Genomic DNA, 27,778 nt, shown 5'->3' on the forward strand with positions numbered 1-27,778 from the left:
GGGGTCTCCGTCCTGGGGGAGGTAGCCCTTTCTTTGGTGTTAGCAAGCGATGCCCTGGCCGTGTAGGTGTCGGAGTGGGACCCCCCACCCCGACCAAGCGGAGGAGACCTCTGGGGTCCCTGCCAGGTCTGGAGTTCGGAAGCTAGGCGACAGAAAACACCGCAGGCCCGGTTTAGATTCCAAGGCCAGCCCGGGGCGGGGCCTTCGCAGCGCGCGGAGGGAGCTAACGGAGGTTCGGCAGGTAGGGCAAGGCTCACGTCCAAGGGTGGGGCGGGGCAGGGGCAGGAGGCGGACGCGGATGAAACCTCAGAGCTAGCACACAATGGGCCGGAGCGCGAGGGCAGGAACCGAGCCAACGCGCCGCCACACCACGTGGCCCGCAAAACGGGCCGGGCCGCCAGAGGCCAACCAGCCCAGGCCGGGCGCGGCGCGGCGCGGCGCGGCATACGTGCGCGCACGCGAGCGTGCGTGCGTGCGATTTGCGATCAGGCGGCGCGGCGGACAGCCCCGGCGGCGGGGCGGGGGGAGTTATATTGCGGGGTCCTTCCTCGCTCACCCTGGTTCCTCTCGGAGCGGAGACGGCAAATGGCGGACTTCGATACCTACGACGATCGGGCCTACAGCAGCTTCGGCGGCGGCAGAGGGTGAGGCGGGCGTGCGCGGGCCCCGGCCGGGCGCGGGAGGCGGGCGGAGTCAGGGGCCCCTGGGCCGCGGCCTTCCCGCGCGCACAGCAGGAGCGGCGAGCGGTAGGGGCCCGGCTGGGCCGACTGAGGCCTCGTAGAGGCGCCGGGAGGAGTGGGGTCTGGAAATGGCGCGCTCGGGGAGGGTGCGGCGGTGGTTAGGCTCCCCGGGTTTTGCTCGCGGGACAGATCCCTTTCTGTGCCACCCCCGCCGCCTCCGACGTGTCTTTCCTCTGCCTCGGTCGCAGGGCCAGGCCGCAGCGGCGCTGAGTGCCCGGCAGGACGAGCTCCCGCTTCCAGCCCCATCCCCCAGTACGGCGGGGCCAGCGCGGGGCTGTGCTGCAGCGCGGGGGTGGAGGCCGCGGCCTGCCCCGCTCCAGTCCCGGTCCCGGCCGCGGCTTCCTGTTGTCAGCCTGCGCTGCAGGCCCCCTGGCCCCTTTCGCCAGGAGATCAGCGGGCTTGGTATGATCGGAAGGCCGAGAGAGGGGCGATTCCCATCCCTTTACGGGTGTGAGGCTGGGATTTGGCAGCTGGAGCCCTGGAATAGTTCAGTTCACCCCAGAGTCGGGGGAGACCAACCAGAACATACACATCATAGCATTGTATTTGTCCTTTCTGAGATCAGAGTGCCTTGTTGACAAGTGCTACTTGCCTACTGGCAGAAAATGTTATTCTCCCTGGTTTCTCCAGACCTGGAGAAGGAATCGCATTTAGCTTCGTTCTGATTCTGGTCATACACAGACTATATGTAATTGAGGCACCTTGTTTAAAAGAAAGATCCCTGACTAGTGAAGAAAAAGCTTATGGTGTTCAATTCCAGGAACCCGCCCTAGATTATTTCTTTTTAGACACAAGTTACCTCATACAGAATTTAGAAGATAGGCTATAAACATCTTGTTGTTTGTCAAGGGCACACTTGGCCTTTGTGTGATTTACAGAAAGGATTACTTTCCCAGGATAACACCACAATAGTACCTACTGAGGTGTCCAGTCTCCTGGGTTTCACTCCTAAAAGTATCTTTGTTTGGTGAAGAATGATCTTTTAATACCTTGGTTTGGGAATGGCTCAAATAAAAGCTTGTTTGGGTGCGGGAGTGTACCCAGTATCATTCATGAAAGTTGGGGACATGGAAGTTGGGGGAGGTGGAGCCACCTGTTACTTCAAAGAATACTATATTTACTAATAAAAAAGAAATAGATGTTGGATTACATGTAAAGTTACTGCTTTGGGGGTAGGTTTCTAGACATCAAATTTGTGCTTCAGTCATCTCGAAATTTAATAACTAAGATTTTTTTTTTCCTAGTTTCCAAAAGCATTTGAAAGTACCCAGGAAAACTCTTAAACAGAGTAGTTCAGATTAAGGCAGCTCCAAGGAATTTTAGTTGGTTTGGAACTACAGTGTTAGTCATATTATACAGAGCCTGGGGATTTTTTTTATGATTATTTTTTAATTCTGCCTTTTGACAAATTTACCAGCTGTTCTGGTGACTAGAGGTGTTCAAGTTAGACTTTTGTTGGATATCAAATTTTGACAGTTGGAGTGCCTTGAACAATAGAAGTTGATCAAAAGTAAAATTCTCTTTTAAGATGCCATTTATTTATCAGAATATCAAAAGACGAGGACACTGCTAACCATTTACCCAGATGTACTCCAAAAACTTGTATAAGAGAATAGTAGCTGGCATGATACATCTCCTAAGCTTCCTAATAAAAAATCCCTTTACTATTAAGCACCTTCTGCATCTTACCTTCTCAGAATTTTCCACTTCATCTTCATGTAAAAGTACAAAGGAAATACTGCTCAGATTGCCTAACAGTAGTTTTTAAAACTTGTTGGTGAATATGTGTGTTCTTTTAGGCGGTGTCACAGGTGAGTCAGGAAACTTCACAGAGGACTAGACATGTAGTGGTGCGATCTGTGCCAAAGCTTTCCTATTTCAGATAGTTAATGTTATTTTAACTTCATCAGGTCGAAAGTTATCAGTTATTGGAATCTTTGAAATTTAGCAAGGTTATAGGATAGTTGACCAGATATTCTTCAATGATAATTTTGAGTTTTGAATTATGTTCACATCAGTACATGTCTCAGTGCTGTTTATGTTCAGATAGAAGCTTAAGCATTATAGACGATTACCATCTATGGAAAGCTGGTCTTGTATTGCTTTGTTTGGTACTTTTTTTAAAAATTTATTTTATTTAATTTATTTATTTTTGGCTGCGTTGGGTCTTCGTTGCTGCGAGCGGTCTTTCTGTGGTTGCGGCGAGCGGGGGCTGCTCTTCGTTGCGGTGCACGGGCTCTAGGCACGTGGGCTTCAGTAGTTGTGGCACATAGGCCCAGTAGTTGTAGCTCTAGGGCTCTAGAGTGCAGGCTCCGTAGTTGTGGCGCATGGGCTTAGTTGCTCTGTGGCATGTGGGATCTTCCCAGCCCAGGGCTCGAACCCATGTCCCCTGCATTGGCAGGCGGATTCTTAACCACTGTGCCACTAGGGAAGTCCCTGTTTGGTACTTTTGTAAGGCAACTTCTCTCTAGTCTAAAACACCTTAGCTAGATAAGATGTCTCAACTCTAAGCAACTTGGGTCACAGGTAAAAGGAATGGCGGGTTTGAAATATAGAGTCAAGGGGCTTCCCTGCAGTGGTTAAGAATCCGCCTGCTAATGCAGGGGACACGGGTTCGAGCCCTGGCCCAGGAAGATCCCACATGCTGCGGAGCAACTAAGCCCGTGGGCCACAACTACTTAGCCTGCGCTCTAGAGCCTGCGAGCCATAACTACTGAAGCCCACGCGCCTAGAGCCTGTGCTCCACAACAAGAGAAGCCACCGTAGTGAGAAGCCTGCGCACTGCAAGGAAGGTAGCCCCTGATCGCCGCAACTAGAGAAAGCCCGTGTGCAGCAGCGAAGACCCAACGCAGCCAAAAAATAAATAAAAACAAATTAATTAATTATTTTTTTAAAAAGAAGGGTCTTCTCATTAAAAAAAACAAAAACCAAGAACTTGGGTTTTAATAATTATACATTCCCCATAAGTTTATTTTGTAGTTGTGTGTAATAACCAGTACGGTTGTCAGGAAGCAATATTGAACAACTGCTTTATTTCCCCAGCCTACAGAGGCATGGTCCCCTGCAGCAGAGGAGAGAACCAGGGACTGCACTGTTGCTCAGAAAGCAAGTCAAAGCAGAATTCCAAATTATCAGGAGTTGATTGTACCATATCTTGAATGTATTTGGTTTTGCACTTTGCTAAATTATCTTTGTGGGGTTCCAGTTTTTCATTTGCTATTGACAGTAAAGTGGAGAGTAACACTGATTTTACATTTTTAACTGCAAAAGGCCTTCTGAGTGCTTAACCTAAAAGTAGCATCAATCCTGAGAATTAGATTGGAACTTGGAATTAGCAAGAATTGATATTGCTGAAATGGTACCTGCTAAAAATTGATTAAGCTACAAAGTTAAATATTCTTTACTAGGTTCCAGTTAGAGGATTTAGAATTCTAATCTTTGAGTCTTATAGGATTTAAGCTTGGCATCTCTGTCTAAATTTCTAAGTATATTTTAAGCCTTAAAATGGGGAAGAAAGTGTATAAAAGCTAGCTAGTTTCACTTATAACAGGATCTGTAAAGGTGTTGAAAGGCATATTCTAAAATCCTGTTTACCTGTCAAATGGCAAGTTGTTTGGGTTTATTGTCATCCTTCTCTCCACTCAGTCTCCCAGTGCTTGATTCCAAGTCACTGTCCTCTTTGAGAAGTGTTGTTACCACAAATACTTGGTTTTACCAAGAGATCTTTGAGATGTCAGATGTTCAGGCAGCAGCCCTGGCTTTAGAATCAAGCAGACCAGAGCTTAAGTGTCCCCCTGGCTGTGTATTAGCAGTATGATCTGGACAAGTTTCTTTACCTCTCTGAGCCTCACTTTCCCTGCATATAAGATAGAAACTCCTCTATAGGGCTGTTGGGGAGTATTAAATGAGATGTTAAACTGTGCAGCACAGTATCTGGTACATTAAAAATGCTTAATATATGATAGCTGTTGATTTATAATTTTTGATTTATTTATTTATTTTTGGCTGTGTTGGGTCTTCATTGCTGCGCACGGGCTTTCTCTGGTTGCGGTGAGTGGGGGCTACTCTTTGTTGCGGTGCGTGGGCTTCTCTTGTTGTGGAGCACAGGCTCTAGGTGTGCAGGTTCAGTAGTTGTGGCACACGGGCTCAGTAGTTGTGGCTTGCAGGCTCTAGAGCACAGGCTCAGTAGTTGTGGCACATGGGCTTAGTTGCTCCGCGGCATGTGGGATCTTCCCAGACCAGGGCTCAAACCTGTGTCCCCTGCATTGGCAGGCAGATTCTTAACCACTGCACCACGAGGGAAGTCCAATTTATAATTTTTTAATTCTTAAAATAATTCCTTTGGAGTTAGAGTGGGAAAATTTCTGTTGAGGGTTAGATGGAGTGAGTTTTTATTTTCCTGTCTATATTTCTAAAGCCAATAAAGGGAAAGCTATTCATTTTATAGGCATAAAGCATTTATAATGTAATACCATAAGTATGGTAAATTAGTACCAAGTAATTCATTCTTTTTATTCATTTATTTATTGGCTGCTTTGGGTCTTAGTTGCTGCACACAGGCTTTCTCTTCCATTGCAGTGCGTGGGCTTCTCATTGCGGTAGCTTGTTGCGGGGCATGGGCTCTAGGTGCATGGGCTTCAGTAGTTGTGGCACTCCAGCTCAGTAGTTGTGGCTCGTGGGCTCTGGAGTGCAGGCGCATGGGCTCAGTTCCTCCGTGGCTTGTGGGATCTTCCCGGACCAGGGCTCAAACGCGAGTCTCCTACATTGGCAGGCGGCTTCTTAACCACTGCGCCACCAGGGAAGTCCCAAGTATTTCATTCTTGTACATTATTGGTTTGTAGCAGAATTCATGCTTGGAATATTTAAATGCTTCTGAGATTTCTAAAAAAAATTTTTTTTCGCATACTTTCAAAATTTATATTTCTGTTTGAAATTAACCTTAGTGTTCTGGAAAGACTTTACACAAATTCAAGAAGTCTTCCCAGAAACTTGGAACATACAAAGCAGAATGTTTGGCTGGGGGTGTGGTGGGGCATGGGGGGAGTCAGTCCTAGATCAAATCCACCTTCCAGTTTCCAGCTTCCGCTAGAAACGGAAGAGTGTTGGGCAGAAGACCATGCCATGTGTCTCTGCCTTTTCATCATTTGTGCAGCTGGTTAGACCTGCACACGCAGGGCACGAAGTAAGCAACCACTTGATTTTGATTGCACTTAGCAGCTGTAATGTCTAAGTTGTCTTTTTAAATAATTGAACATCCTATTTTTTTTAAGTTTGCCAACCATATGATGGTTTTTTAAATGTTTTTCTTGATAGGACCCTCTGGATGTGCTTCAGTATGTTGATACTCTACTGAAAACATAGTACCTTCATTGCACTCCAATATAGGATAGATGTAGCTGGTGATCTCCCTCGCTCTGCACACTGTTCTCTAATTGAAATAATCGGTTGCATTTTTGGAGCCACCCCACCCCCACCCCTTTTTTTTTTTTGGCCGCACCGCGCGGCTTCTGGGATCTTAGTTCCCCTGACTAGGAATTGAACCTGGGCCCTTGGCAGTGAAAGCAAGGAGTCTTAACAACTGGACCTCCAGGGAATTCCCTGGAGCCTTTTGAATATCTGGCTGAGTAGAAGACAGCTCGTTTCTCATAGCTGCTTCTGTATTCACTCTTGAGGTAGGTTGTTTGGTTGACATATATGAAGAAAATCCAGCCTTACATAGGTAAGTAGTTGGAAGTGGGAGGACTATTTTAATAGCCTTTTCAGATAATTGTAGATACTCTTATTTGTGACTGTACCAAAACTTGTCAGGTGGTAATTTCCATAAAGGTTAGTTGTAACAATAAACTTTTCATACTCTTACATTAAAATCCATAGATCTATCTTATATTTTGAGTGGATCTTTTACTGTGCTTTTTTTTTTTGACTGTATTGGGTCTTTGTTGCTGTGCACAAGCTTTCTCTAGTTGCGGTGAGCAGGGGCTACTCTTCGTTGTGGTGCGCGGGCTCTAGGCGTGTGGGCTTCAGTAGTTGTGGGTCGTGGGCTCTAGAGCGCAGGCTCAGTAGTTGTGGCGCACAGGCTTAGTTGCTCCGCGGCATGTGGGATCTTCCCTGGCCAGGGCTCAAACCTGTGTCCCTTGCATTGGCAGGCAGATTCTTAACCACTGCGCCACCAGGGAAGCCCAGCTGTACATTTTTTTTTTTTTTTGTAACATGATACTTTGGTCATTTGGAAAGTAACAGTTCACTGAGTTATGTAGCTCTTCCAAATGTTGAAGCATTTCACTATACAGTGTCAAAAATCATGTTCATTAATGTCCCCATCAGTTTCATCAGAAAAATTTCAGGTATTGGGAGACTGTCAAGCTTATATCGATAGAAAAAAGTTTTCTAAAATTCTGGTTTTTGCTTGAAAGCCTGCGTTTTGTCATTCGCAGCAGATAGTACTGTTGTTTTCCTTGAAGTGACAGACTCACTTCATTTACAAGAAAATGTCTATGTAGCATCCGAGTCTGAACCATAGTTTGTCAGTTCTTTCAGGTAAAAATGGTGTTCCGTGAAAAGAATAGCTAGTTCAGCTTGTAACTCACTTGCAGGAGTGCCTTTCCTGGAGATAATCATGCACTTCTGTAAGCAGCAGAAGTGCTTCATTCCCATTTCGTGACAGGGAATATTTTAAAAGTGGGTCAGTATTTAGAAGTCCAATGCGCTATTCATTGCGCAACGGAGCCACCTGTGGGTCAGTATTTAATAAAATTAATCATTTTTACCACTTTATCAAAAACATTCTTTGCAGAAGGTGGCTTTTTTTTTTGTGGCTGCGCCACCAGGTTTGTAGGATCTTAGTTCCTCCACCAGGGATAGAACCTGAGTGAAAGCGTGGACTGCTAACCACTGGACCACCAGGGAATCCACCCCCCTCCCCCCTTTTTTTTAATACTGCAAATGCATGAGTAATAGTGCAGTTTGGTGCCCTGGCCTGATTCATGCGAATCAATGGCATGATTGGTGTACATGTTTGCTCTCTTTGACTTAACAGGGATATTACAGCCAGAAAGGTTTGGCTCTGGGGAGACAGAGCCAGAACCAAAGGAAGTACGTTTTGGTGCTCTTTTAGAGGCCGTCTGAAAGTGCAAAGAATTGTTACTTTAACTGATTTTCTGTTAATTGAGGAACCTCAGTATGGTCTAGATTGAGCTGGAATTTACCAGTTGCTCATTTTTCCTAATACTTAAAGATTTTTTAAATAAATGTATTTATTATTTTTTATATTTTTATTTTTGTTTGCGTTGGGTCTTCGTTGCTGCGCACAGGTTTTCTCTAGTTGCGGTGAGCGGGGGCGACTCTTCGTTGCGGTGCGCAGGCTTCTCATTGCAGTGGCTTCTCTTGATGCGGAGCACGGGCTCTAGATGCGCGGGCTTCGGTAGTTGCGGCTCGTGGGCTCTAGAGTGCAGGCTCAGTAGTTGTGGCGCACGGGCTTAGTTGCTCCACAGCATGTGAGATCTTCCTGGACCAGTGCTCCAACCCGTGTCTCCTGCATTGGCAGGCGGATTCTTAACAACTGCGCCACCAGGGAAATCCCATACTTAAAGATTAATCTGAATATTTTTATGCATAAGCAGTCAAGACTAATATATCAGACCCCCATGTAGCCATTACTCAGTTTTTTTTCTTATTGTGGTAAAATATGCATAACATAAAATTTACCATTTTATAGGACTTCCCTGGCGGTCTAGTGGTTAAGACCCTGGGCTTCCACTGCAGGGGCACAGATTCTGTCCCTGGTCAGGGAACTAAGATGATCCTGCATGCCACGTGGCACAGCCAAAATTTACCATTTTAACCATTTCTAAGTGTACAATTCAGTGGTACTAAAGTTCACAATGATTACAATTCAGTAATCACTATTTCCAGAACTTTTTCATCATTCCAAACAGAAACTCTACCCATTAAGCAAGGCTCCATTTATTTCACAGTTTTAATTTTATAAACATTTTTGCTTTTTTCTGTTTCATCTATCTTCCCCATTGTGGGGAGGGAAATGAATATTTTACAGCAGAGTCTAGTGTAACGACCTGCCCCATGTACCTATTACCCACTGTTTTTGTTTTGTTTTGTTTTGTTTTAATTTAAGTTTTATATTGGAGTATGGTTGATTTACAATGTTGTGTTAGTTTCAGGTGTAAAGCAAAGTGATTCAGTTATCCATATGCATATATCCATTTTTTCAGATTCTTTTCCCATGTAGGTTATTATAGAATATTTGACATACCACTTTTTTTTTTTTGTAGTCAAGCTTTTACTCATGAATTGCTCCTTACAGAGAATATGTTCCTTTTTCCTGTTTACGTATGCTCGGTTTTTTGACTAGAACTTCTCTGATGTCTTTTAATTCTAACATGTTATAATTAACAAACTGTCGTTCCAAGTGTTTGATGTATGGTTTCAGCTATGTGCTTTTTAATTTTTTTCATCATACCTCTAGCAGCCATCTAGACCTTAAGCTCCTTGAGGGAACCCACTGTTTTTTTTGTTTTGTTTTGTTTTTTTAAAGAAGATATTGTTGGTAGGAGTTTATTTATTAATTTATTTATTTTTGCTGTGTTGGGTCTTCGTTTCTGTGCGAGGGCTTTCTCCAGCTGCGGCAAGTGGGGGCCACTCTTCATCGCGGTGCACAGGCCTCTCACTATAGCGGCCTCTCTTGTTGCAGGAGCACAGGCTCCAGACGCGCAGGCTCAGCAGTTGCGGCCCACGGGCCCAGTCGCTCCACGGCATGTGGGATCCTCCCAGACCAGGGCCCGAACCCGCGTCCCCCGCATTAGCAGGCAGATTCTCAACCACTGCGCCACCAGGGAAGCCCACCCACTGTTTTTTTAAAGTGACCACTCCTATTTCATCTGTACCTCCTTGCTTTACTCTCCTCCCACACACTTGTGGATTATTTTAAAACAAGTCTTAGATGTCACTGTCATTTCATCTGGAAGTACTTCAGTATGAGTTTCAAAGGTAAAAACTTAAAAAAAAAATATGACCACAATATCATCACATCTGAAAACTTAAATAGCCCAGTAAATATTTTGAGTTCTCGTAATTATCTCATACATTTTGATGTACAACTGGTTCACTTAAATCAGAGCCAGACAAGGTTTGCACGTTTATTTGGTTGTTGTGTCTACTAAATCTCTTAATTGATAGGGTCCTCCTCTTTTTGTCTCTTAACTGTTTGTTTTTAAAGGCCGTTTGAAAGGATGTGTAGCTTTTTTGCAGGTACTTTTAATATACTTAATTCTGATAACTACCATGTGAAGTAGCAGCAAGTTAAAATTTGATATCGTTAAACAATTATTAAGTATTATTTTATTTTAATGCATATATGTGTTTTAGTACAGGTTACTTGGGTTCTTATGACTTTTCAAATATTAAATGAAGAGAACTGTTAGCTCTGACTGCATGCTTTTGAATTCTATGTTTTAAATGGTGGTCTCTCTATGGCAGTTTGTAGTTACCTAAAATAATTTACGTTTTAAAATAAATTGTATAGTTGTAAGTTACTTGTGGATCATATCAAATTCAACATTGCCTGAAAATGTGGTTTCATGTAAAATGAAATTGAGCTGGTAGTATGTGGAATGTCAAATCTCAAATAGTAAGTCTTCTATTTTGGAAGAAAAGAACCTATGAAGTTCAAAACTAATCCATAGAAATAGTTTACACCATACCTTTAAGACAGATTTCTTTTGTGACAGTATTTCTGAGGACCAATAAATAGCTTGAGATTTAAGATTTCATTTTCTCTGAAAAATCTGGTACTTTTTTTGGCTGCATTGGGTCTGTGTTACTGCAGCAGGCTTTCTCTAGTTGCAGCAAGTGGGGGCTACTCTTTGTTGTGGTGCGCAGCCTTCCCATTGTGGTGGCTTCTCTTGTTGTGGAGCATGGGCTCTAGGCGCGCGGGCTTCAGTAGTTATGGCACGCGGGCTCTAGAGCGCAGGCTCAGTAGTTGTGGCACGCGGGCTTAGTTGCTCTGTGGCATGTGGGATCTTCCAGGACCAGGGCTCAAACCCGTGTCCCCTGCATTGGCAGGCAGATTCTTAACCAATGCGCCACCAGGGAAGTCCCAAATCTGGAACTTTTGGATTGAGTAACCTTTTTCACCCATATGAAGTTATTAAATTACTAAGCCCATTTCTTTCCTTTCATGTGTGGGAGTCCAAAATTTTAGTTCATTATGATAAATACCTTTTCCCAGTAAGAAAAGTTCCCTAAAAGACTGTGTAAACCAGAAGTCCCTTTCATGTTCACTATTCATCTAAAACAAGGCTTTCAAACTGCCTGTTGTGTCCTGTTGGGAGATTATGAAATCAACTTAGTGTGGGTCCTGGTAAGCATCTTTTAAGGTGAAATAGAATAGAGAATAGTGTGCATTATACTATGAGTTAGTACTGTTGGCAAAGCTTTTTAAAATTAATTTGTGTAGTTAACATGCAGGAATGTATGCATGTATTAAGTTGTGATGTAAAATGTATTTCTTGTTGTTGTACACAGGCTGAAAATTTTTTGAAAAATACTTAAGTACATAATTGGGGATGTCTTCTGAATACATGTAACCCTCTCTTATAATCTAAATTTTTTTCCAAATAAGCGTACCCACATTGGTGAAGAAGTTACTGGCAACCCTAAAGTAGTTGGTAGGCCTGTGGCTTCATTCCTTCCACCCTAAGTCTCAGATACTGTAATAGTTCTGGAGATCAAGCAGTGAACAAGACAAGAGTTCCTGCCTCAGAACAACTTTGCATTTCTCTGCATTGCTTTTTATATCTTACAGATGTGATTGAATGATTAAGTTCCCCTTCACAGCAGAAAAGAGCTCCTTGAAATAGGGCTCATTGAAGAATTCACCATAGACACTGCTCCCTCCCCACCCCCAGTGTTTACCAGAAACTTTCAGAGGCTTTCATGCACATCCTGTAGTAATGACAGTTGTCAAGATAAAGGGATTTAATTTTGAGTGCTAATTGAAGGCCTTGGAAAATACATACACTTAGAGGAAGGTCTACTTGGAACTGAAGGGTCTTTAATCCAAGTTCCATTGGGCTAGTTTTTTAAAACCTAAGTTAAAACTAAAATGTAATGTGGCATCTTGAATAGAATCCTAGGACAGGAAAAGGACATTAGGTGAAAGCTAAGAAAATCTGAATAAACTGAACTAGTTAGTAATGAATTAGTTAGTAATGTATTGATATTGGTTCTGTGATTGTAACCAGTGTATCTTACTAATGTAAGATGTTAATAGGTAGTGTAAAAGGGTGTTTATGAAATAAGGGCTTGGCTTTTGAGAGCCTAACCTTTTTTGATTATTGTCTAGAAACCAAGTAGGTTACACATTTTGATCTTTCTTTCTGCATGCTCAGAGGATTTTGTCTTTGTTGCTTACTTGCATTTTATTCTCATAAAGGCAGTCTTACTGTAATTTTATGTAGGATCTAGGATAGTGTCTCAAGCCACGTGATACATGCTAATAAGCGTTTCTGGGTGGCACCTGAAAGACCAAAGTTGTTGATCAGCCCCAATGAAACTAACTCAGTTATCACCTAGAAGTAATAGAGGGAGAGCACCTAATATTCCAAATACCAAAGAGAGGTTAATACTCTATAGTCATGGTATCTTGGTACTGGTCTTAAAGTTTTAAGAATGACAGCAACAGTACTTAAATTCTGTATAGTGTCTAATGCACCTAGAAATCTTCGTAAAATTCTTGTCCAGAAATAATAGCATGTGGCCTTCATTTTTTATCTTTTACACTTCGGAAGCAAGTCTTGAGCACTTAATTTTGTTTCATCCACTTACTGACTCTAATCCCAGCCCTAATAATCTCTTCTCTTCTTTTTTCTTATAGTTGCCCTTCCTCCAGTCTCCTCTCACTCCTATATATCTTCGCTTATTCACACATTATCATCTTAAGAGTTCAGTGTTTTGTCTGCTGCCTGGAAAATAGAGTCCAAGTGCCTTTTGCTCCACCCTGCAGAGACAGTGCTCGTTGCTGTCTCCTGAATTTTCTGCAGTCGTTTACTTGGGATGTGATTTCTCCTTTCTAGATGCCTGGACCCCTTTAGCTGAATTATCAGCTCCTTGAGGGTAGGAACAAGTCTTAGGTTTGTGCCCTCAATATGGTGCTCTATTTAATAGACATTCAGATACTTTGTTGATTTGAGTGAAGAAACGTGATTTGTCTGTAACTCCAGGTGTGATTTTGGTCACACCTGGAGTTGAAAGTTGAATTTCCTAAATGACTGAGGATGTAATTATTACTTTAAAACTTTTGTATTTGGGGCTTCCCTGGTGGCGCAGTGGTTGAGAGTCCGCCTGCCGATGCAGGGGACACGGGTTCGTGCCCCGGTCAGGGAAGATCCCACATGCCGCAGAGCGGCTGGGCTCGTGAGCCATGGCCTCTGAGCCTGCACGTCCGGAGCCTGTGCTCTGCAACGGGAGAGGCCACAACAGTGAGAGGCCCGCGTACCGCAAAAGGAAAAAAAAAAAACAACTTTCGTATTTTATTTTTAATCAATAGACTGTCCCTATGTGCAACAGTAATGAGCGGGCAAGCCCATTGCTCAGTGGGAGCGATATGGCCTGGGAGTTTGCAGCACAGCCCTTCAGGTCTCTATTCTGAATTGCAAGGTGGTGGGGAGGTGGGGGTGTGTGCCCAGGCTTGCAGCTTTGCCTCATCTGTTGGCTGCTTTACATCCATGGCTTGTTAGTCAGCCTCCTTCTGTATGAGCAGTGTATTCTGTAGCGTGTTTAATTTACCCATAACACTTTAGAATTGTTAAACTTTTATAAAGCAATCAGTCTCCGTGAAGTGTTTTTATGGTCAATTTCAAACTCCTTTATAACATAGAAATTTGAAATATTTATGAAGTAACAGATGAGAAAACCGAGGTACAGAGGTGATTTGGAAGAGGTCCTACACCAAGCTAAGTAAGGTGCCAGGTGAGTCTTCTGTGTTTTTAACCTGTTTTAGAAAGTGCTTTCATGTAACATAGCTTATTTAGGTAATAGTCCCCTCTAAACTTAACTTAGTGTCAGAAGTATCTCATAAGAATTTTAGCTCAAAGAACTTCTGACATTTGACATTTTTTTTTGATTGATGACAGAATGTATCATTTTATTACGTCCATATGCATTCTCTGGGGTTTGTCTTCTTCACCCTTGTCTCTCAAGTTGCTGGCACACTGTAGACTCTTCATAGAGTGAATAAATTGAAATCTACCCGGCTGGCCCCAGTCCCACTGCATTGTAATGTCTTCAGTGAACTACTCAACGAAAAGCTAAAAACCACTCAAGTTCTGTAGAACTGACCACATCAGGTAGGGCAGTATTTAGGACTGCATCTGTTAGTCTTGAAAAAATCTGGAGTGTTAAGCCACTGGCAGTTTTGTGAGGCTAGGGTGAAATGAGCAAGTTGATGGGCTTGGGTTAGTTCTTTCCACATCTCCAGCTCTTAAAGTACTGCTTGCCTGAAGCAGGATTCTTCTATCTTTGAAAAGCCAGAGCTGGCTTCTGATCCTACTGCATTCTTGCTAGTGCCCCCCCCCCCAGTAGCATTCACCTGGGCAGCTGTCCTTATCAAGGCTTGCTTACATGGCTTTCTGTACTCAGTCAGAGGTCGGTTGACCCTGTCTTTTCAGTCCTCTGTCCAGCACCCCACAGAAGTTCTCATGTGCCCTTTTAGCAAGGCTTCCTACCTCCATTTTCTTGATTCATCAAATAGACACCTGCCAAATTTATCATTTCTTCATCCTCACCTTCATGTTGAATTTTTAAAAAATCATTGTAGCCCTTTGCTTTTTTACATATCTATGTAAACATATACACAAACATGCATGTATGCATTTACAGTTATTTATGTTTTATATGTGCTACTCAGGTGTCAGCTACTCCAGGACAAGGGGCTGTTTTCCACTAGATGTTTAATAAATGTTGAGTAGATGAATTTAAAGTGTTTTTAAGTATAGTTGGTCCCCTGTTTTGACAGTTTTCCAAGTGTTTATACTGTATTTTATATGTTCAGTACCCAGTCCCAAAGAGTATCTTACTGAAAATATTTTAGGTTTTATGGGGGTTTTTTTTGTTGTTGGTGGTGGTTTTTGGGTTTTTTTGTTTTTGTTTTTTGTTTTTGGCTGCATTGCGTCTTTGTTGCTGTGCGCGGGCTTTCTCTAGTTGTGGCGAGCGGGGGCTACTCTTCGTTGCAGTGGTTTCTCTTGTTGCAGAGCACAGGCTCTAGGCGTGCGGGCTTCAGTAGTTGTGGCACTCAGGCTCAGTAGTTGTGGCGCATGGCTTAGTTGCTCCGCGGCATGTGGGATCTTCTCTGGCCAGGGCTTGAACCCTAGTCCCCTGCACTGGCAGGAGGATTCTTAATCACTGTGCCACTAGAGAAGTCCCAGTTTTATGGTTATTGAAATGCAAAATAAGTCACATTCACTTGTAAGCCTATTTTTCTGGTATTAGGACAGAATGCAGGATTTTTCTATTGGGAAGCAGCAGTTCTGAGTTAATTAAACTTAAAATTTTTAGTCATCTAAGAATTACCTCATAGCCTGATTCTTCTGCTAAAAAAAAAAAGCGTTGTCCTAAGGATTGGTATTTATTATCAAATATTTGAGATATCTGGAATTTGTGTCAGGCAAGATGTGGAATCTTTCATGATATTTCTAGCAATATATGAATTTTAAAAATCAAGTTACTTTTGAAGACCTGGTATTAATATATATTCTGCCAAAAGAAAGGAAGGTTGACTTTAAGCAGATTTTTGACGATGTGAGGAGACTCTTTTGCTTTAAATGTCTCTTAAAGAAAAACACCTCCCCCTTTTAAATTTTTTTCCTCCTGTGTTCTGCAAACATTTTATTTTGAAATTTTTCAAGTCTTCAGTAAGGTTGAAAGAATGCAATACGATGGACACTGGTGGATGTAACAAGTTTTCACACTCGCTTTATCTTTATATATTCGTGCATGCACACATGGGTTTATGCTGAACCCTTTGAAAATAAATGGCTGTCCTGACACTTCACTCCTAAGTACTTTGTCTCTCCTGAGAACAGAGGCATCCTACTAACTTCATTATCAATTAATCACTCCTAAGAAATTTAATGCTAACAGTAATATTTATACTCACCAGATTCAGATTTCTGCATCTGCTTTTTCTTTTATGGCTGTGTGTTCCAGGATCCAAAGATCACATGTAGCATTGGTTATCATTTCGTTAGTTCCCCTGCTTTTTTTGTCTTTCATGACTTTTACATATTTGAAGAATCTGTGCCAAAATAGAAGGCACATTTAAATTTCTCCCATTATTAGTGATACTAAGCTCAGTTACCTGGTTGCAGTAGTGACTGGCAGATTCATTTTATCAGTGTTTTGGCATCCTTTGAGCCTTGCCTGAATCAGTCACTACTACATTGGTGGTTGCAGAGTAGTGGTTTTCTAATTACATTTTTAGCTGACAGCCTTATTGATGTAAAGAAGAGCTCCCCTTCCCATTCATTAATTTAGTAGACTATCTATTAGAGCAATGTAGGTTCAGAGCAGAATTGATCAGAAAGTATAGAGTTCCCATATGCCCCCGCCCTCACAAATGCACAGGGGCACAGCTTCCCCTGCTGTCAACATCTGCACCAGAGTAGTACATTTGTTCCAATCAATGAATCTACATTGACAATGTTATTATCACCCAGTGTCCGTAGTTAACATTAGTGTTCACTCTTGGTGTTGTCCATTCTGTTCTATGGGTTTTGACAAATGTATAATGGCCCCATTTATTTTTTTGTTTGTTTTAAAAAATATTTATTTGGCTGCAGCGGGTCTTAGTTGAGGCACACGGGATCCTCAGTTGCGTCATGCAGGCTCTTAGTTGCATTATGTGAGATCTAGTTCCCTGACCAGGGATCAAACCTGGACCCCCTGCGTTGGGAGCGCAGAGTCTTAACCACTGGGCCACCAGGGGGAAGTCCCGTGGCCTCATTTATTTATTTGTTTGTTTGTTTGTTTTTTGTGTGTGGTTTTTGTTTTTTTTTTTTGGCTGAGTTGGGTCTTCGTTACTGCGCGTGGGCCTTCTCTAATTGCAGCAAGCGGGGACTACTCTTTGCTGCGGTGCGCGGGCTTGTCATTGCAGTGGCTTCTCTTGTTGCGGAGCACGGGCTCTAGGCGTGTGGGCTCAGTAGTTGCGGCACGTTGGCTCAATAGTTGTGACTCACAGGCTCTAGAGCGCAGGCTCAGCAGTTGTGGCGCACAGACTTAGTTGTTCCGTGGCATGTGGGATCTTCCCAGACCAGGGCTCGAACCCATGTCCCCTGAATTGGCAGGCGGGTTCCCAACCACTGCCCCACCAGGGAAGCTGATCCCATTTATTTTTAAATTATCTATAAAACATGGTAAACCTCAGGTCTTAGATGGCAGTTATTATGGTCATTGTTACTCTACACATGTGTACTATGTGACAGGCAGTATATGACGCACCAAATGTTATTTCTCAATAATTCAAGGTCTCTCTTAGTATTAACCCAGTTTTCCAAATAAGGCTTAGAGAAATTGAGTTACTCCTCAAGATTATATGGTGGAGTAAGTATGTGGTAGAGCTCGGATTTAAACCAGTGCCTATGCAGATTAGCCATCACATGGTGGAGTCAGGGTCCTGCCACTTTTAAGCTCTGTAACCGTGGACAAGCTAAACACCTCTTGACTTAGCTGAGGAAATGGCATTGACGTTTAAATGAATTAGTAATATGCACCTTGTATTTGAGGACCCAGTGAGGTAGTGCATGGGGGAGTGGAGAGTAGTATGTACAATACACAGTACTTGCTGCACAAAATCTAAAATTTTTATTAGAACATATTATCTATAATAAACAAGAAACAATTGTATTGTGAATGAGTTAAACTTCAGCTTCAGGGTAATAAGTGGACACTCCATTTCTGTGTGTGTTAGTATTATCGGGTGTGAAGGAGGGCATTGGCTTAGGTTCTTTTCTCCTATTCTTAGTGAATAGGAGAGAACCACTTGTTTGTAGGAGGATATTATGTTGGGATTCGATTCTCCAGGGAAATATACGTTCACAGAGATTCTGTGTTTCTGTGGACATTTCTGTCATCCAGAAATAGGCATGTTTTTCATAAATATTTTGGAATACTATTATTTCAAGGAGATGTTACTGTATACATTATATAGGATTATTTTGCCTGGGTGGTGTGGCTGAGTGGGAGACATTTTCCTTGGCCCTCTGGGGCAAGAACACATGGGCAGAGTTGAATCCTGTCTGTTTCCCCTCCTAGGTCCCGTGGCAGTGCTGGTGGCCATGGTTCCCGTAGCCAGAAGGAGCTGCCCACAGAGCCCCCCTACACAGCATATGTAGGAAACCTACCTTTTAATACGGTGCAGGGCGACATAGACGCTATCTTTAAGGATCTCAGCATAAGGAGTGTACGGCTAGTCAGAGACAAAGACACAGACAAATTTAAAGGTGAGTTTGGGGGATTTTTACTGTGCATTATTGTAAGGGGAGGAGGGTCTAAACCAGAGGGCTCTAATGATGAAAGTGTTTCGATGAAAGTGTTCCGAACATTTGCCCAGTCCAAGTAGTTGAAATAAACATTTATTAGCGCTTTAACGCATAGGCCTTCAGTTCTATTTGGGGGGGGGGAATGTTTTATACATAATCTAATTTGTAGAAATATGTGGCATATGCCCAAGTAAATCTGGCGTTTTCCTGACCTATATAGCAATCCTGTCTCTGCCAGAAAGGGAGTTACCAGGAAAGAAATGAACAGATAAAACTCAGGACTCTTCAGGTGCATATCACCTTGGCCGACTCATGCATTTTTAGGGGGTAGTTTTACTGTAATCTAGTTTATTATGAAGTCTAAAAGGTAACCCAGTACTCGTTGTCACTGTACATTTGTGACTTCAGAGCATGTGTTTAGGGAAATGATTGGCTCAAATTTCAGATAAAGTTGTGTCTGTAGGTTAGTCTTTCGGGTTCTTGAGCAGAGGAGTGAGCATGAGGAACCAGATGGACATTATCATCCAACTTCCAAGGCTTCCTGAAGGGAAATGTGCCCTGTATTTAAGTGCGTGATGCCAGATACAAGGGCATTTGGTTTGCTTTATTTACCCAGAAGTACATCCATGAAAGGCACACAGAGGCTGTGGGGCTGTAGAAGAAGCAGGGGTGCTGCTCAGCAGAGCGGTTCCGTAGTTCTGTCGTTCTGAAAGCTTTCCGACTTAAGAACCTGGAGCCTTGTTATAGTAAGTGATCAAACAGTGAAAAAGAATGTATCATTTAAGCTTGGAGCAGTAAGTCCCGCTGCTAGGAAGCATTAGGAATTCAAATTTAAGGTAAAAATGTGTGGGTGAAGCCAGGCTTTGGGCTGAGTCATTAGCAGCAGAGATGGTCTCATAGAAGGGCATCTTTCGTTTCGGCAGCTCTGGAGTGTGAGATGAGTGGGAGCTCTGGAGTGACTAGGCTCTTGTTGCCTCTTTGAACTTGCAAGTGGTTTTCTCAGTTCTTCTAAGCATTGAATCCACTTAGGGGAAAAGGCATGGTTGTGGAGGTGGAGTATGGTTGGGGGTGGAGGACGGGGAACTCTACAGCCAAGCAGTACATTCTTTGTGTAAGCAAATGGTGAACAGGAAAAGTTTGGACCCAGGCTTTAGAAGCACTTGCAGTCTAGTGGGCTCTGAAGGTGAAATGTAATCATCATACAGGATGGGGGTGGGAGGGTGGTAATACAGGATGCGGTGTGAGCATACTGGGCAGAGGGAGTGCTTAACCCAGATTTAACCGAGACGGCATGGACAAGAGTATTGCAGGTAGAAGGAAAAGCTTATTCAGAGGTTGGAGGTGAGAGAGAGGGTGTGATTTCTTCTGCCTGGAGTGTCCTCTGCTTACAGGCCTGTGTCAGAATCTAGCGTTAGAGACTCAAGTTGTCAATAAAGCATGCTACACCGAGGCCAGCTGTCTTTAATTAATTAGCATCCTGAGGAGGATACGCTTGTGGCCGAGGGTATGTTTTTTAGCTTTGTAAAGCAATTTTTATACCAACTACCTGAGTAGGAAGTAATGGCACCTTCAGCCTGTTCCATCAAAGCATGTTTGGTATTGAATTTGAAGTCTGTGTCTTAAAGCCCTTGTTAGGTTATATTAAAGTCATTCAGAAGTCAGAACTAACAGCTCTTCAGTGACCCAAGGAAGGTTTTAATATTATGGTTAAAACATAAAGCTTTATAAAAACACAGCTACTATTTCAGTACCTATTTGATTAGCACTTTCTGATAGAATATAATTAAGAGGGGAAAAAATATAATTAAGAGGGAGGAATACCAGTCAAGTTCTATTTATTAGAAAGTAAAATATGCTCTTTCAGGTTCTGCAAGTCTGCTGCCATCTAGATGCAACAGAAGTGGTAGTTATGATGTAGGGAAATGGTACAGACAGGGATCCCACCTTATCTTTAACCCGGAATTCCTTGAGGAAATCGGGGTTTGTTTTCTCTTACAGGATTCTGCTATGTAGAATTTGATGAAGTGGATTCCCTTAAGGAAGCCTTGACATACGATGGTGCAGTAAGTATATTCAGGTTTTCTCTGTGGTGTTAGTAGTTGAGTTTTTTTTCTTGCCAGTACTTAACAGTGTTTTCCACTTATTAGCTCTTGGGTGACCGGTCACTTCGTGTGGACATTGCAGAAGGCAGAAAACAAGATAAAGGCGGCTTTGGATTCAGGAAAGGTGGACCAGATGACAGAGGTGATTGGTTCTTCTACAACTGAACATAAAACTTGCTGTATGCCCACTGATTACAGCTCTTGAAGGTTACCAGAAGAACTCTTATCTCGTAGGTCTGATAGGTGTTTATGAGCTTTTAAAAATGTGTAAAATCTTAGAAAGAATGGATGATGCTTCTGCAAGCCTGGGTTTTTTTCCTTCCTGTTGGCAGCAAAAACTCATAATTTCATTGAACTTCCCATCACATGAGTTGTACGTCTTCCCAATGAATTTTTCCATGTTTGTGCAGCAAGGTAATGATACGACCTCAACTTTATCTTTTTTGTGTATCCTCAGGAATGGGTGGCTCTCAAGAATCTAGAGGTGGATGGGATTCCCGGGATGACTTCAATTCCGGTATCAGTATTTAAAGTATCACCACTTACCCTTTTCAGTGGCCTTGCTGCTGTTGTACATTTCTTGTGAGTAGCCCGCCTGGCCGGACTACTTTAGTTCCTTTCACAAATGAAACTTTCCTAAAAGGTACCCAGGCATGCAATAAGCCTCTGTTAGAACCTCAATGTTTGGGGTAGGACTTGAAAGCTTCCACATCGTGGGCAAGTTGGACTGATCCGCCTTATTTTGTTACCTTTTCTTAGTCTACTGTTCTTATGTGTGCCTGTGTCTCATGCTGAGTCTTTCTCTGGGTTTAGCCCAGGGGAGCCCCTTGATGGTGCTTGTGTGTATGGCATGAATAGAAGTACTATTATTTCTAGAAGTCTGAAGGTTCTAGAAGCTTACAGAAAGCCTCATACTAATGGTTCCTGGTGGCTCCCTCTTAGATGCTAATAGGTAGTCCTGATGACCTCTTTGTTTCTTAAAGGGCATGGAGCCCCTATCCCTTAAGTGAACATAATCCACTTTATCATTGCTTTTCTTAACTCATCAAAGCGTACCAGTGGGTGCCTCCTTGTGTCAACTCAAGAGGTCAGTTTGCATGCCAGGCTTTGAAGGGTTGATCTCCTAAACATTTCTTCATCTCTTGTTTTTTTTTAAATTATGAAGGTAATTCATACGGTAAAAATGTCCATTGTAACCATAAGGTAGAGAATGAAAAACAAGTCTGTTTTCTTTCCTATAAACTTGAGATTATCTCTGCATTTGCCACCACATAAGATGAGATCATTAGTGCCCGCCCCCCCATCACCCCCCCCCAATCAAAACAAAAATCAGTAGAAAGTAACTGGTAAGTATGGGAGGAACTGGTCTTGTGAGTCGAAATTTTTTAAAAGTTCATTCCAGTACTGCGTTAGCTAAACAGATTACTGCTTATATCTGTTGAATAATTTAATTCCTATAAGTCCTATAGCCAGTCAGAAATGAGCTTATTCATAAAAGTACAGTATAATCCAGTAAACCTGTAATTTTATGTATAAGCTAGTCTCTGATTGAAAAATGCAACAGATGTCATCTCAAAGCCACCTCAGGTGTAGTAGTTAGTGACTTGATGAGTGGTGGTCTCCAATCTGCCAGTTTTGCATTTCCTAGTACTGTAGAAATAGCACAGTGAGCTCACAGCGTTGGAGGTTACCAAAGGAACTGATGTCTTTCTGCTACCGGCTTAGCTTGGGCTTTTTTACTCTGAAGCAAAACATACAGTGAACATAGCCAGAGAAACTACCTTGCCACCAACCAGTGTAAACTACAGTGTTTTGGTGATAATCTAAAACCAGCAGTGCACACATGGTGGCGTATGGCCTATATACATTATTTGTATAGGTAGACCTTTTTACTCTTTAGAATAATGCCTTTTTTTAGATGACATACTCTCATTGTAAAAAAAAATTTTTTTTCAAGGAGTACAAAAAAAATACAAAGAAGAAAAATGAGAAAGTCCCTGTCAACCAGAAATAGGCAGGATGTTTTTATTTATTTTTTGTCTTTTTTTTTTTTTGGCCGTGCCATGCAGCATGCAGGATCTTAGTTTCCCACTAGGGATCGAACCTGCACCCCCTGCAGTGGAAGCGCGGAGTCTTAACCACTGGACCACCAGGGAAGTCCCTAGGCAGTGTGTTAAACTAAACTTCGTAAAGAAAGCTCAGAAGATTTTCATGAATAGTGTGCCTCCTAGAAATCTGTCATCAAACTTGATGAAAAGATAATTGTTAGTGTCAAACCTTGCTTTTTTTCCCCCCTCATAATCTTCCCATCGCTCATATCATAAGAGTTTTGAAATGAGGTGGTCACTTAATGTACACTGGGTTTGGGGTTTTTTTTCCCCCACTATACTTTGTCTCATGAACCTGGACAAAGTAGCAGTTGTGTTTATGTGCCTTGTCAGTGTGGGTGTGAGCTGATTTGTTTTATGCTAAACACTAGTAGCAAAAATTAATCTCATTAAAAGGGAAGTAACTTTACTTTCATAATCAACGTGGAAAGGTACATACAGTTTAGTTTTGGGGAAATGTCAGGTTAAATGTTTGAATACTAATTAAGCTTGTTTAATGAATGGTGTATCCTCTCTGGTTGATAGAAAAGATTTTGTAAAGAAACTTATACTTGATTATATGCTTCCAAAATGGGTTTTCCCCCAAAGCAGTGCTCCTGTTGGTCTAAACCTTCTTAGAATTGTTTTCATTACTTGTTTTGTTAAAATTGAAATTGTTCAATTTAGTCTCTGAACTGAGTTTCAGATAACTTGATCAATTTAAAAATTCCTTGCCGCCCTTAAAGAACAAATAAACCCCACCATTGCAGATAGTTGATTCTCCATATTCACAGTAGTTAGGTTCTTTAAAACCACTGCAAACACCAAATTGGCGGACACGGAGCCATCGCTCATAGAGGAAATACATAGGCTCCTGTGAGCCTCTGGTCATATTTTTGTCAGCCATTCAATACATAACCTTGCTTTATGTGTTTGTGTTTAAAGACGCCTTGTTTAATATATATAGTTGATTGATTAACAATGAACTCACGGCCAACAGCACTGTAACTCATGCCTGCGTGAGGCTTCTCTAACAAGGCACATCCCAGCCTTGCACTTAGGAGTACTAGACAGCACTTCAGCATGATGTTTGGGTGCTGTTTTATTTTAACAGCAAAATCACTAACAAAACACAAAAGAGCAGAAAGCCTGGCACTAAATAGATTGTGAAAAGGACGCTTGTTTACCGTTTGAGCTGAGACAAGGCAGAGTGTTGGCTCATTCAACCTCAGCTGGGAATGTATGTGTCAGGTGACAGATGTTTCACTGCTCTGTGCATGTCTGAATGACAGCAAAAGGCCCCAGGTATTGATTTTGGGGTTACAAATAAATTTTAGTGAGTAGACAAATTTGCAAACGTGAAATCTGTGAATAATGGGAATCAACTATTTAGTAGAAGAATATTTCTCAAGCTCAGGATCCTTCTTCAAGGATAAGTTCTTACAAAGCTTTGAGCAATGGCACTATCCTTAGAGTGAGTAAAAACAGTCACCTTCAGGAGCTTAAACAGAGGGGGCAAGCTCATTTGTTTAATTACAGTCTTATTTCTTAAATTTTTACTGAAAGTTAACTTAAATAGGTTATACTGTTAAAAGGTTAATTATCTTAACCTCCCCTCATGACTTTCAGTTAAATACAAAACTAAATAAGGCTTAAGTTTCTTAAAGTCCATTGAGAAAATATTCTTCACACTGATGAGAATTGCAACTTACTTTTTTTAAATATAAATTTACTTATTTTTGGCTGCGTTGGATCTTTGTTGCTGCGTGTGGGTTTTCTCTAGTTGTGAGCGGGGGCTTCTCTTCGTTGCGGTGCGTGGGCTTCTCGTTGCGGTGGCTTCTCTTGTTGCAGAGCACGGGCTCTGGGCGTGCGGGCTTCAGTAGTTGTGGCTCGTGGGCTCTTGAGCGCAGGCTCAGTAGTTGTGGTGCACGGGCTTAGGTGCTCTGTGGCATGCGGGATCTTCCCGGACCAGGGCTCGAACCCGGGTCTCCTGCATTGGCAGGAGGATTCTTAACCACTGCGCCACCAGGGAAGTCCAAATTGCAGCTTACTTTTAATTCTAAATGAGATGCAGTTTTACTTCTGTTGGTAATTATTTTAGCGGTGCACAAATGAATGGGGGGGGGAGCCTTTGCAGCCAGAGGAGGTGTGGGTTGGGTCTGCGGTTCCTGCTCTCTGGCGCCCTCTCTGGGAAGGGAGTGGGCCTGATCACAGCTTTGTTTACACACAGGTGCTTTGCTTTTAGAATGATCCACACCCGAATCGCAGCAGAAACAGAAAAATGGGGAATGTCACCCAGAGGTGACTTTGTATTTTTATTTTGTCTTCATATCTAGCTTTTTTCTTTTGATTTTGTGTTCTAAATTGTAACTTCTAAATTTCAGGTTTGTCTTTTTTAATAACTATAGATTGTATTAGAAAACAATAAAATGTGCTTTGAGCATTTTTGTTTTAAGCCATATTAGAATATTATGGACTTTTCCTGCAAGCTAAGAATTTACAGCTCGTTTTATTTTTCTCTCCTACGATTCTTTTTTTATTTTAGAAGTCTGTTAGCATTGAAATTACCCAACAGATTCACGTTTGGACTCATTTTGTATGCACTTTTGATGCTGGACAAACTAAAGAATTTAAAATTAAACTTAATTCACACACGCTATGTTATCAGCTTTGAGCCAGTAGGTTAAAAGATAATTCAGTGTCATCTTCCTCCTCCAGGCTTCAGGGATGACTTCTTAGGAGGCAGGGGAGGGAGTCGCCCAGGTGACCGGCGAACAGGCCCCCCGATGGGAAGTCGTTTCAGAGATGGCCCTCCCCTTCGAGGGTCCAATATGGATTTCAGAGAACCAACAGAAGGTATGACAATAACGTGAACGTGTAAATGGAGCTCTGGAGGGTGTCTTTTCGTGACACATTTGTAAGCCATGTTGTGTTTCCCTCCCCCAGAGGAAAGAGCACAGAGACCACGGCTCCAGCTTAAACCTCGAACAGTTGCAACGCCCCTCAATCAAGTAGCCAACCCCAACTCTGCTATCTTCGGGGGAGCCAGGCCCAGAGAGGAAGTCGTTCACAAGGAACAAGAATGAGCTTGCGGTTGGGAGGGAATGGGATGTGGGGGGGTTCGAGCGAGACCACAGCCTGGCTGCCCCCCGGGCCGGCAGTCCTGCAGTTACCATTCCTGCGCCTGACCTTTGTCCTCCTTTCTTACAATGGAAACACAGAGCTTGTGAGTGCATGTCAGCAGTTAACAAGTGGTTTTTAGTACATTCTTGGCTTTGCTGTATCTACCTAGTGCCTGTTTTGTGCTTTTTTTTTTTTTTTCCTTCCTGCCACTCCTTTCCTATTTTCCTTCTGTCCTTTTTCCTTCTCGCTCCTTGTTTCCTTCCAGCACATGAGTTTCTCTAGAGGGACAAAGGCAGCTGCCATGCGGGAGTTCTTTATATTGAAGTGCTGCTTCATTTCTCTCCTTTGCTTTTCTGTTTTTCCTTTAGCCACACTGGGCGTTTCCTTTGATTTTTCTCAGCAACCTGCATGTTGAGTTCTGTATTGCTGTGGCTTCCAAGAAAAAAAAAAAATCACAAATTGGATAGCATCTTGTTTTTATTCAGCTGTTATCAACATACAGAATTTGGGACACCTTGCTTTCAAAACAAGGATAAAATATCTGTTGATCTTTGCAAATTCCTTCCTGTAACTATTTATAGATAGTCCTGACTCCATTACTCCCTCCCCAGATGGGAGAATAGGCTCACATTTCAAACAGCAAAACCTAAAAGGATAATGTGAACTGCTGGTGGGGTGTGCACATAGGAGATAAATTGAATACACTGCTGTGTTCACATGCTTTATTGCTCTTTCAACACCGTGTCCAAACCGGTTCCCTTCTTTCACCGGCCGTTTTAGAGGCTCCTCTGTGGCTGGATGTGACAAACTGCTGTCTAGTTTCTGCTGGCTGCAGAGGTGCTTTGGGCACTGCAGGTGGTAGCGCGGTGCTGGGCTCACTTCCTAGTGCGGACGCTGCTTCCTCTCAAACCCCTGTTGTCGTGTGTTCTGCATCACGCCCTGTGTTTATCTGTTCCCTGATACAAGTAATAATGAGATACTGCCCTTCCCACCATCCCTTTAATTTTAGAGTGAAAGAATGGGCCTAGAATCTGGCATTTCACTCTCTTTCACTTGATGAATTGAGAATTTGACTAGGCAGAGCTGTCAGATAACTGGTAGGTGGCTTGAGGTCACTAGTTCTCAGCTTTAGGACGTTCACTCCCACATACAGTGTTCAGCGCTCACCCAGCCTAGGCAGCAGCTTTTGAGCTTGAACACCTCTGTGTGAACAAATTCTTTAGCACCCGAGTCCCACTTCATCCAGTTGGGAGCAGTTCGGGGTCAGCTAGAGCCCCGGCAAAGAGAGACCCTCACCAGCATGACTGGAGGGCCGGGGGCAGGCTGGCCTACGCAGTGTGCTTAGAAAGGAGCTCCTCACTAGCTGCCATCCTCGGCTTCTCTTACTTTGTCTTTGTCACCAGGTCTCAGCAATTTACAGAACTCTCCCTCCTTTCCTTCCTTACACCTGTCATGTTTGCTTCTGAAATAAGAACCATTTGTGTAACACCAATACTTAACTTAAGAAAGACATGCATTATGTGGTTGTAATCAAACCTGATGCTTTCAGATGACCTACTTACATCTTCAGTGTGGAAAAGATTAAGAACAAAACAAATTCATCTAAACTTCTGGGCAATCCAGTTGACTTTTAAATGTAAGAATGGAATTCCAAACACTTAACACATTCAGCTATATGACAGAAAGTAAATCTATGGATATGGTATTTTGTGAATGATCTTTTAAATAAAAGAAAACCTTACGTAATATTTAATGCTTGTCTTTATTTTTGAGTTGTTTTTTAGCTGCTTGTGAAGTTAACAATTTTAAATTTGGAAAGTAGTGTCCAAATTTAGTGGAATGTTATGCAGAGTGAGCAAAGCGTCTTGCTTTCGGAAGTTACAAGATTTGTGAAATTATTTTAAAAGCTGGTGATCAGAGATGGGATGCCAACTTTTTTCCTGTTTTGTTTTTTTTCCCCCCAAACTAATTTTTCTTTTTTGGGTGGGGGGATTTTTTTAAATTTGTTTTTGGCTGCGTTGGGTCTTCATTGCTGCACACGGGCTTTCTCTAGTTGGGGCGAGCGGGGGCTACTCGTTGCGGTGCATGGGGTTTTCATTGTGGTGGCTTCTCGTTGCGGAGCACAGGCTCTAGGCGTGCGGGCTTCAGTAGTTGTGGCATGTGGGCTCAGTAGTTGT

At 42.6% G+C, this 27,778-nt stretch overlaps 1 protein-coding gene across 2 annotated transcripts; it reads left to right on the forward strand.

Annotated features, from left to right (window-relative positions):
• The first annotated feature begins 498 nt into the window (after positions 1-498).
• EIF4H (eukaryotic translation initiation factor 4H) lies at positions 499-27,354 on the forward strand. Of its 2 annotated transcripts, XM_060077876.1 has the most exons (7): positions 500-644; positions 18,063-18,250; positions 20,288-20,352; positions 20,437-20,533; positions 20,849-20,908; positions 25,197-25,334; positions 25,425-27,354. In XM_060077876.1, the coding sequence occupies exons 1-7, from the start codon at positions 586-588 to the stop codon at positions 25,562-25,564; spliced, it is 747 nt and encodes a 248-aa protein (XP_059933859.1). In that variant the 5' UTR covers positions 500-585; the 3' UTR covers positions 25,565-27,354. The 2 variants fall into 2 exon arrangements, with proteins under 2 accessions (XP_059933860.1, XP_059933859.1); XM_060077877.1 differs by lacking the exon at positions 20,849-20,908 and having other exon boundaries at positions 499-644.
• Positions 27,355-27,778: the final 424 nt, after the last annotated feature.

The sequence above is a fragment of the Mesoplodon densirostris genome, chromosome 16 (assembly GCF_025265405.1).
Source record: "Mesoplodon densirostris isolate mMesDen1 chromosome 16, mMesDen1 primary haplotype, whole genome shotgun sequence".
In the NCBI taxonomy this organism is placed as follows: Eukaryota; Metazoa; Chordata; class Mammalia; order Artiodactyla; family Ziphiidae; genus Mesoplodon; species Mesoplodon densirostris.